This window comes from Herpailurus yagouaroundi, unplaced genomic scaffold, assembly GCF_014898765.1.
Source record: "Herpailurus yagouaroundi ecotype Mexico unplaced genomic scaffold, PumYag 67793, whole genome shotgun sequence".
NCBI lineage: Eukaryota > Metazoa > Chordata > Mammalia > Carnivora > Felidae > Herpailurus > Herpailurus yagouaroundi.
Window position 1 is genome coordinate 15,842,799 of NW_024420586.1, and position 11,235 is coordinate 15,854,033.

The window sequence follows — 11,235 nt, forward strand, 5'->3', positions numbered from 1 at the left end:
CTGTTTTTCCCTCTCACTTACTCCGCATGTGAGCTTGGGCATTAGAAACTTTGATAGTTATCATTTGTTAGACTCTTACTTTGTGCCCGGCATTTTTTTTTTAATTTTTTTTTCAACGTTTATTTATTTTTGGGACAGAGAGAGACAGAGCATGAACGGGCGAGGGGCAGAGAGAGAGGGAGACACAGAATCGGAAACAGGCTCCAGGCTCTGAGCCATCAGCCCAGAGCCCGACGCGGGGCTCGAACTCACGGACCGCGAGATCGTGACCTGGCTGAAGTCGGACGCTTAACCGACTGTGCCACCCAGGCGCCCCCTATGCCCGGCATTTTTTATGCATCATGCCGATTGATTACTAAAATAAACCTTTAATTAGGTATTATTATTACCTATTTTACAGCTAAAGAAACTGAGGCTTGGAGGAAGTTCAATAACTTCCCAAGGCCACCAAACTAGCAAGCGGTAGACGTGGGATTTGAAACCAACCCTGTCTGACCTAGGCCCAGAAGCGTTTTCTCCAAATCATTCTGCTTCTAATTACTAGTTTCTCTAAGCTTCGGTGTTCTCATATGTAAAATGGGGGTGCTAATACTTACCATTCAATCTTGTTATGAGGGTCAACTGAGATAATTTGTGTACAGTGCCTTTCCCCAGGTCTGGCACAGTAATTCTCTGCCCCCAAACGTAAGGACAGAAAGGGATGGTTAACAGCCTTGAATTAGAACAGTCACAGGAACCTCTGCTTGGCTCAGTCGGCTGTGTCTCACCCTTGGTTTTCGCTGAGGTCATGATCCCAGGGTCGTGGGATCGAGCCCCGTGTCAGGCTCTGTACTGGGTGTGGAGCCTGCTTAGAATTCTGTCTCTCTCTCTCTCTCTCTCCTTCTGCTCCTCTCCTCCTCTCTCCCTGTCTCTCTCTCTCTAAAAATAAGTGTTAAAAAAACCATTTGCAGAATGTACCAAGTGGCACAATAAAGTTTAGCTCCCCCATAGAAACTATTGCAGAGGGCCTTTTGTGCCTCTATTCTCACATATTCTGAAGACCCTGCAATTTATGTTCCTCGAGGTCAGGAACCTGACTTACCTGACCTTGTGCCTCCCTTCCTCTGTTCCCACTAAACCCACATTGTCTTGTGTGTTAGCAGTTGCTCAATTACAGTTTATGGAATTGAAATGAATGGGCTGTGAGCACTTCAAAGGGCACACCATTAGTGCCGACGTCTGTGAGAATGTCATAATCTCCACAGAGTCTTCTTAAATTGATAAAACTTTTTGGTTCAATTTAGGCAATTTGGGTTCAACCGATGAAGCACTTGGACTAAGCCTCAAAGCTACTGTGTATGAGTGTATGGACTGTCAACTACACAAGGGTGCCTGTCCTCAGGGCATAAAATTAGCCCACGCTTTGCTGGCCACACTCTTTGCCTCTAGTACTGCCCTCTCAGAGGGGGCGTCTTTTTCTAATTTGCACCAAGGCACTGTATGGGCTACTCATTGCTCTGTTAGATTTACGGTTTTCCTGTTTCCGTTTGTTTATAAATGAAAGTAACACTCGAAACGGAAGCACAGATGCTCCCTTTAAGAAAACACATATTAATGATCCAAAACTTACCCTGTACGATGTTACCTATACTTTGTGCCATTGTACATATCTTTTTTCTATTGCTGAAGAAGACATATTTTCTTTCCCTTCCTCAAATCTATTCAGAGGGGTCAATAATATATTACTGGTAAATGGAAAGTACAGGATTCATATTAGAATACTTGAAATATGCCCAGAGTCTCAAAATACTAAGAGCTTGATTTCTTGCTACTAAACCATCCGGACTTACATTTCCTCCCCAGGCGCATTGTACGTGGGCAGACCCCACAGAGTTTAGACAAACACCATCACGAAATTTGTGAGAAAAGGATCTCAGAATGGGGAAAAATAAAGGAATGCCCAATCCCACAGTTTTCTGGGAACCCTCCTATGGTTTGTACAATTCATTGTTACTTTTACGATTTCTTTACCAACCATCTTCAAACTGTGTCTAAGAAATACGTACAAATGTCATAGAGCTGTCCATTACGAAGGCCATGGAAGTGCTAGAATGTTATGTGTCTAGTTTTTTTCTGCTACACTTATTGTATAGAATTATTTCTTGAAAAATAAGGATTGCATTGGTCTGTTCTGAACATCCTGATCTAAAACTTGAAAAAGGATTGTTTTTGAAAGTGCTGTTGGGGTTCAAGAAATTCCATCTCTTCTCTTCTGGATATGAGGCCATGATAGCAGTTAATGATTTCCAGAGGGATTCCTTTCTGAGCTGAGTTGGATGACTCAGATAGTCACTTAGAAGGAGCTATGAGCCTCTTTGGATATAAGGTTCCTACCAACACCCAAAGGCTTTGCGTATAGAGCAGGAGTGTGGCAAGGGTGCCCATGGGAAAACATGCGGGAATATTAACCCTCTGTTCAGACCTCCTGTTGGGTGCTCTGCACAATTCCATTTTGTGTATTCTCAATATCTCTGCTCCACTGAGTGAGAAGTGGGCCCTGTGTTCTTCATATCTTTTCTTCCATTGGCAGGCAGTATACTCTATTGGTTATCATGCTAACCGTTGGTATAAAGCTAGGCAAAAATCAACATCTGTATAGGGCTTCTGGACAAGATTATAATTTTTTTAAGCACAGTGTAACAGAAAGGCAGACGTCCCATCTCATTTTCTCCTTAATTTTTGCTACTTTCCTACTATAACAGTTTTCATCCTCTAAGACACAGTATGCTGTCCAGGGACTTAACATCTTGAAGCAACCTTGCTCATTAATGAAAGCACCAGATGTCTCAATGCACTGCCCCCTACATACAGACATCAATAGAAAGGAAAAAAAAGGAACTGTATTGCAGGCCCTCATATGGTTTAGGGGAAGGCACATTTCCTTGAAGACAGCTGGAATCAGAGTACTACCTTAATAAGCATCTACCTCAAAGGAGCTTCTGGGTTTCTGGGATTAGACGCAATGTCCGAGACCTGGCTCCACTTAGTGGGGCCCCATTGTGGCACCCAGGAAATAGATGGATGATGCTAGGATTTTTTTTTTAATTTTTAATGTTTATTTATTTTTGAGAGAGAGAGAGAGAGCAGGGGAGGGGCGGAACTGGACAGAACTGGAAGCGGGCTCCAGGCTCTGAGCTTTCAGCACAGAGCACGATGCAGGGATCGAACCCACAAACTGTCAGATCATGAGCTGAGCTGAAGTCGGACACTTAACTGACTGAGCCACCTAAGCGCCCCAGATGTCAGGATGTTTTAAAAACCTGTCCCATGAAGGGGCACCTGGGTGGCTTAGTTGGTTAAGCATCCAACTCCTGATTTGGGCTCAGGTCATGATCTCACAGTTCTGTGGGTTCAAGCCCCCGTGTGGGCTCTGTGCTGACAGCATAGAACCTGCTTGGGATTCTTTCTCTCTCCTCCTCTCTCAGCCCCTACCCCGCTCTCTCTCTCTGTTAATAAACATTTAAAAAGTTTAAGAAATTAAACAAAAAAACCTGTCCCTTGAAAACAAAGGCCAGCAGCAGAATATTTCTAACTTTCGGGGCAGATATTTAGGTGCTCTCAACTTCCAATAACAAGTTTCTTCAAAAAATTTAATAGAAAGACCATATGTGAGACTTTGGAATTTTTTTTTTCTTTCTTGGAATCCATTCTGGAATGCCATCTTTTTAAGTAATGTTGCCTTCTAAAGCTCTTGGCTATTTCAGATATTAAACTAGGAACCTAACTGACTGCGCCCCAGGATAGATCTGTGTGTCCTAAAGGTTTTTATTATAGCCAATAATAGTACAGGGTAACTCCAGTGTTATGAAACACTGGAGTTTCTGACCAGAAGGGGATCTAAAGAAATCTAAAAGTCTTTGGGCTTATCCCTATTCAGCAGGTACATTGCATAGCTCTGAGAACTTACCAGGATATTGGAGAAACAGCTGCATTCTTGCATAAAATTTCTTATCTTGCAAAAGATTAAGCTTTGACTGCATGGCTGAGAGAAAGCAACTTCAATGTTGCATTGAAAAATATGGTGTTGTTGAAATGGTATCCTTAAGAGAAACATTAATTCTGAAACCAACCTTGCTCTGCTGTAAGGTTATTGCAACTGCTGTTGCAACACGAGGAGGAAATCCCATTTTTTTGGACAGTTCCTCTTGGGAGAGTTTCATACTGTAGATGAAGTTCCCCAATGTGGCCAAGGAGAATGCTCATTTTTATCGACTCAAAAATTTGCTTTGATTTTAGATATTTATGATGTGTTCTGTTGTATAACAAATTTACTAATCTAATATCAAATATTTAAACAAGCCTACAAAGATTAACTTGACTTCTACAATGTTTTGTCCTCATGAATCTTGTATTACCTACTACCCCTTAACACATCCTGTTTTCATTTTTTGCTCCAATTACAGACTTGGAAATGGATTGTTGGTCCCATGTTTCTGTATCTCTGTGAGAGGTTGGTACGGTTTTGGCGATCTCAACAGAAAGTGGTCATCACCAAGGTATTGTCTGGTTTACGAATCACTAATAGCATCTAACTATATCATGAACAAGTTTACCCAAGTTCTCTATATCATTGGTCAGAGCTGTCTTTCACCCGGTTTCTTTCGATTAAACGTAGGGTAGAGAGAAGACCTATAGTTAATTTCAGTCAGTGTACTTAGCTTGATAATCAAGTGGTTGGACCTTTTAACTCGGGGAGCTACAAGTTAACATTCTCTGTTGAAAAATAAAGCCGACTGTTTTGTGTGCATGAATCTCTCTCTCTCTCACTCTCTCTCTCTCTCTCTCTCTCTCTCTCTTTCATTGTGTGCGTGTGTGTTTGTGTGTGTGTGTGTGTGTGTGTAGAGGGGAGAAGCATACAGTGATGATGTGATCAGATTAAGAGTGAAGAGGCAAAACACATGAGTTCAAGAGGGCACACACTGAGCCTTAAAATACTCAGATGTTAAAAGAACCAGGGAGCCAAGGGCAGGTCTGACTGAGGTTGAGATAGCATTCCAAGTCTCCCTTTGTCTCCTTTTCTGTGCTGTGTATGTAATCATAGAATATCAGAGTTGAAGAATCCAAAGTCTCAAGGAGGTTAGTAACTAAACTGCATCTAGAATTGAGTTCATCAACACCAGGTACAAGGTGGCCTTTTTCCCCCATGCTTCTATGCTGCTTCTCATTACTAACTATGTAAATATACAACTAATTAAATAGAAATAGAAATTCCTGCTTATAGCTTCAGGAAACAACAGACAAAGCTAGTTTTAACAAATAAAATTTAATTCGACTCAATACAGTTCAACAAATGTTCCATCCTCCACCCAAGCTTTTCTTTCTTGGCATCTATGGAAGGCCAGAGTAAAGTTAGTCCAGCTGGCCTTAGAAATCGTGAAATATAGGAAGCGACAGCACTTCTCCTTTTATGATACTTCTATTGTATTATAAGAAGAAACCCAAAGATGAGCAAAAAGAGCTGCCACAAAATTTTCCTTATTAGGCCAGACCTGACTAAGCAGACAAGGATTTCCCTTAAACATATTTCAAAGACAAACTTGTTTTCCTGTGGAGAAAATATTCACTTTCTTCTTATAAACATAGATATTCATTTTCTTCTCAAAAAAGAAAAGAAAAGAAACAAGATGTCATCCAAAAGTATTCCAGTGTCAATTCTGTCTACTGGTACAGTTTATTTAGTTTCATCCCAATTTCGCCTGTGGTATCGAAATTGCAACAGGGTAAAAAATGTTTTCACCATACAAAATTGCAACATGGTGAACATCATTTTCAAAATAATTTTCATAAATTTTTATTTTCTGTTTTCAAAATGAAGCATTGTGGCTCTTTGTTTCAGTGAAGAAAGGAAGTCAGTTACAGCTTATCATTTAACATCTATTTAAATCACAAGTTTTGGAAATGTTTCGCAATGTGTATCAAAAGGATTTCCCACTTTACTCTTCCTCGCTCATGGAAAGGAAAGTTTCACATTATCAGTCAACATTTGGGAAGCTGCTGTTTTGTTTCTATTGATTTTTCTTTTCCTTGATGTCCCTTGTTTTTTAGTTGTACATAGAAAGTCCTAGGTATCTCAAGAATTGTCCCAGAAATATATTACTTTCTGTATTATAATCACAGCTTTTGATTGTGTTTTTTAAAATTATTTACCAACTCACCAGTTGATGGATGTCTGGACTGTTTCCAATGTTTTGCTCTTATAAACAAAGCTGTCATGAACACTTGTATACATAGAGAATGAGGATGGCAACGGGTGGTTGGGGCCTGGCTTTGGGAGAGATGGATGGTATACTTCCCAGTAGGTAGAAATGTAGAAACAATGCGTGGAATCAGGCAGATTCAAGGTGTGGCTCAGGACAAAGATAGACTAGTACCTTAGGCTTGGTTTGGGGGATGTTACTATACTACTAGCCAATGGGGTCTCCTTCTTCTATCCAGCTGCCAAGGCTCTCAATCATCCCCTGGGGAGGCAGGAAGACTGAGCAGGAAGACATCTCTTCTTCCTGTCTGTAGTTACCTGCCTTGACTTCTTGGAGAAAAAAAATATCACGATAGGCTGGTGTCTTAAGTTAGATTCCCTGGCAAAGAGTCTGAAACAGCGAACTGCATACAGAAGGTTTGTTGAGGCGTAGTCTCAGGAAAGGAACCTGCAAAAGAAAAGAAAGTCAGGACGGGGGAAGAAATAGCTGACCCTCAATGAGGTCGCAACTGCAGCCTCAGCTGATGCTACAGGGAATGCCAGGGTTGGGATGACTCTTGGGAGTTGTCCCAAGTTGAGGAGAGGGGCTCAACTTGTTTTGTTCCGTAGGTGGTCACTCACCCTTTCAAAACCATCGAGCTACAGATGAAGAAGAAGGGATTCAAGATGGAGGTGGGACAATACATTTTCGTCAAGTGCCCCACGGTGTCCAGGCTGGAGTGGCACCCTTTCACGCTGACCTCCGCCCCTGAGGAAGACTTCTTTAGCATCCATATTCGTATCGTTGGGGACTGGACAGAAGGACTTTTCAATGCTTGTGGCTGTGATAAACAAGAGTTTCAAGATGCTTGGAAACTACCTAAGTAAGTACAAAGTATGTATGTACAAAAGTGTATGAGTTCAGGGAAAATGTCACTAAATAGCTCCTCTTTTCCCATCTCTCACTCTAGTATCTGTAGAACACACAAGTTCTACAAATATAGGCAGCTATCTCTGTGTTCCCCATTGTATGTGTGTGGTGTGTTTATGCGTATAAGTCTTGTGTGAAACATAAAATATTTGAATCAAACATTAATAACAAATATTCCCAAATTCCTTTAAATGGGTAAGGGTCAAGGCCAAGTTATATTAACTTTTCTAACAAAGTTATAGTGTATCAAAGATGTTCTTAAAATTTAATTGATATATGTTATTTGAGGGTAAATGCCACATATTATTCACTTTGTCCCCTCCTTCCCACATGCCTGAGACGGTGCTGGGCACTTAGTAGATGCTAGAGAAAAGCTTGTTGATTCACTCGATGAATACACAAGTGCAAATTGAAGATATTAAATTTATAAGATGTTATGACAGAAAATTCTCAGTTTACCTCAGGGTGTGATGTAAACAGGAATCTCGTGCGTGCGCGCGCGCATGTGTGTGTGTGTGTGTGTGTGTGTGTGTGGTAGGTGAAGGGTGTGGAGAGATGAAAAAACACCCTTGAGAGTTATCAAATGTTTTCAATTAGCTAAAACTTCCTTTTATTACTTCCAACCACACTGTTGACATCAGGTTCATTACTTGAAAGCTATTTCAGAAAAGAAAGTGCCCCATAGATACGTCGTCCCGGTTCGATGTGACATATTGCACACACCCCCAGTGAAAACCTGTGCCCCATCCTGCTCTGAAGTGCAAGATAGCCCCGTAACCATCTCCTCACACGCCTCCTTCCAGGATAGCTGTTGATGGGCCCTTTGGCACCGCCAGTGAAGACGTGTTCAGTTATGAGGTGGTGATGTTGGTGGGAGCAGGGATCGGGGTCACACCCTTCGCATCCATTCTCAAGTCCATCTGGTACAAATATTGCAATAATGCCACCAATCTGAGGCTCAAAAAGGTAAGTTCTCTCATTTTTCACAGGGCTCGGATAAGGTCGTTAGGTTCTGCCTAGTAAAGCCTGAGAGAGACTTCAGGGCAGAGGCTGGCAGAGACCAAAGGAAGTGAAGACAAGTTCTGCATGGTTGCAGCGAGACCGACTTCTCATAAAAGGGCGATTTGAGAAGTTAAATGTGCTTTCATAGAAGCAGGTCTATTATCGAAAGCAATGTACTATGCTCGTACAGCGTTAGTAGAAATTCACAAGAAACGAAGATGCGACAGAAAGTGTTCACAACCCCAGTCCAGTAGCTATTGTTTTTGTGTATTCTCTTCCAATATTTCCCCACAAGTTTACATACTCCTGGAAAGTTGTACATATACCTTCATGTCCTGCTTTAGCAGAAACATATTATGGTGTTTTTCAGTGTTGTCACAGGCTTTATAATGATCCTTTTTAATGATTCCTCTGTGTTCCATTGAGAGCATATAGAAAAACTTTTCTATCATCCTGTGTTAGACATTGAGGTTGATTCCATTTCCAGTCCCCCAGTACTTTTTAGTTTGCAAGGGGAGGGCAGGAGACATGTCCTTTCATGAAACGTTTACTTTCTTCTGGGCAGCTCCTCAGAATAAATTCCCAGGGCATTTTTTTGGTCACATGTAAATTTGGTTTCCTTGCCTGGTAAAGGACACCTTGAATGAAACGTGAGTCATTCTAATAACTATAGAGGTAACCTCTAATAGGGACATGGAGTGTACCTTGACTTTTCATTCTCCCCTTTCTCTCTTTACTGTATGGAGGAGGAACTCAGGAATGCCTGATCCTATTGTGCACAAAGGAAGCCAGGGATCCGGGGTGGGTAAGGGCAGACCTAGAGGGAAAGTGGGGAGCTAATGTTTTTTCCTAAGTCATGTACTTCTGAGACCAAGCTATTGATTTACTGCCCCGCCAGTGTGAAGGCCAGCACAGGGTCACGCGAGCTAGCTTATGAAATGCCCAGCGCTTTCTGAAAAGCTATGTTTCCAGGCGTTCTGAGCAGCAGGAAAAAGTCGAGTGGGGGGAAGAGCAGAAATCCATATATCAGTTGTGATAAGGTCTATTTAAATCTAGATTGCTTCATGATCTGTGGCTCTTGCAGATATACTTCTACTGGCTCTGCCGGGACACGCACGCCTTTGAGTGGTTTGCCGACTTGCTGCAGCTGCTGGAGACCCAGATGCTGGAGAGGAACAACGCCGGCTTCCTCAGCTATAACATCTACCTCACCGGCTGGGATGAGTCTCAGGTGAGGGCGACGTCCCAGATCTCAGGTCCTTCCCCCAGTGTCCAGGGCTGACCGACTTCCCTTTGGTTATGGGAGTATTTTGTGTACCATTTTTACCAAGAACTGTTGATGGATTTCAGTGATCCAGCCTGTCCACCCTCACTCAATATCCCCACGTGTTCAGACTAACGAGCCTAGATTCAAAGTTAGTATCTGAGGAACAGATCAAAGCTAAGGAACCTACAAGGGAATAGGTGCCATGACTTTGACTGTATTAAAGCCACATTCCTACCAGGGGACTCAAACCGGGTGGACAAGATGATCCACCTCTCTTTATATCTCTCTCTCTATATATCTCTACCTTTATATCAGTATACACACACACATATTCCTCTAATTTTATGTTTATGTGTGTTTTTCAATATACGCAATACATTTAATAAGTAGTAATCATAACTGCTCATAGTTATTAAGCCTATACCATGTGCTAGGTACTTTTATTAGTGTTTAAATAGATTGTCTAATTCAACCCTAACAACAGCCCTATGAAACAGCTACTGTTATTATTCATACTTTATAGGTGAGAAAACCAAAGCCCAGAACAGGTTAGGTCCTTTGTCCAAAGGTACTGAACTAGTAAGAGGCAGAGGCAGAATGTTCCAGAGCCTGCACTCTTAACAACTCCCAGGAGTTCATGATTATCATTTATATTTGATAATATATTGAAATATAGTTAATGAAGATGATATATATTGTGTATATATGTATATATGTATATATGTATGTATGTATGTATGTAGCATATATGTATGTGTGTATATATATATATGTGGGTATAGTATACTATGTAATGCATGAGACATAACACATTACACACACACACACACACACACACACACACACACAAACATGTACCCCTCCCTCCAGGCACATTGCAAAATTTCATGTTTGCAATGAAAGCATTCTACAATTTATAAGACAGCCCCTGCAACAAAGAACTATCTGGCTTCAAATGTCAAAAGTGTTAACATTGAGAAATTCTGAAACAAGTTAATGATTCCTAGGGGGTAACATCTTTCTAAATAAGCAAACATTAATTACTTGGCCTGGAAGCAACAGAAGCTATCCCCCTGTGTGAGGAGCTAAGGCAAGAGTGTCTGCCTATCACTGGCCAGTGTCTCTACTGGCCATAGCCACACATTGGCGCCTGGTGTTTGTGAAAACTGGTTTCTCATTTGGGTTTTGGTGTATTGTTTATCATAGACTCTCTGGGTCTTAGATGAGTCTGGTTGCAAGTGTAGATCCAGGGACACATGACCATGAAAAGTGCTGCTCTAGAAAAATGGGATTTCGCAATGCCACTTCTGTAATTTAAAAAGCAAAACAACAACAAATATTTGATCAAAATGAGACCGGGGGAAAATATATAATATATAAATCACTTGGCAGTTTTATTATTTAAAAACTCACGCACCATTTTTTAAATGGGAAATGTATTTGCATTGAAAAACAATTATTTTGCTTTACAAAACTGGTCTCTACAGGGTTATGAAACCAGACTGGCCACCCTTCTTAGCCCGTCATCCATCCCCTGTACAGTGAATTTAAAATCTGATTTAAGTTTTAAATACATTTAATTAACCACTTTTATGAAAAATATTTGTTGTTCAAACTGAGGCTCCCTAGAAGGGTGGCAGAAAACAACATGTGACTGTGTGTGTACACACACACACACACACACACACACACACACACAAACTTTAGACTTGATTTGTTGTCTCATTGTGTTACCAAAATATCAGTGCATTTTAATCTGTTTTAGTTCTTAGCAATTCTCCTAAAGGTCTGCCCTTCTAGATTGTAAGTTACCTGAGGAGA

At 41.2% G+C, this 11,235-nt stretch overlaps 1 protein-coding gene across 1 annotated transcript in view; it reads left to right on the top strand.

Annotated features, from left to right (window-relative positions):
- Window positions 1-11,235, top strand: part of CYBB (cytochrome b-245 beta chain) — a 38,783-nt gene that overhangs the window by 23,792 nt on the left and 3,756 nt on the right. The window contains exons 7-11 of the mRNA XM_040468822.1: window positions 1,843-1,972; window positions 4,443-4,535; window positions 6,845-7,098; window positions 7,949-8,111; window positions 9,232-9,378. Of these exons, the coding sequence (XP_040324756.1) occupies window positions 1,843-1,972; window positions 4,443-4,535; window positions 6,845-7,098; window positions 7,949-8,111; window positions 9,232-9,378 (787 nt within the window). The remainder of the gene's footprint in view (window positions 1-1,842; window positions 1,973-4,442; window positions 4,536-6,844; window positions 7,099-7,948; window positions 8,112-9,231; window positions 9,379-11,235) is intronic.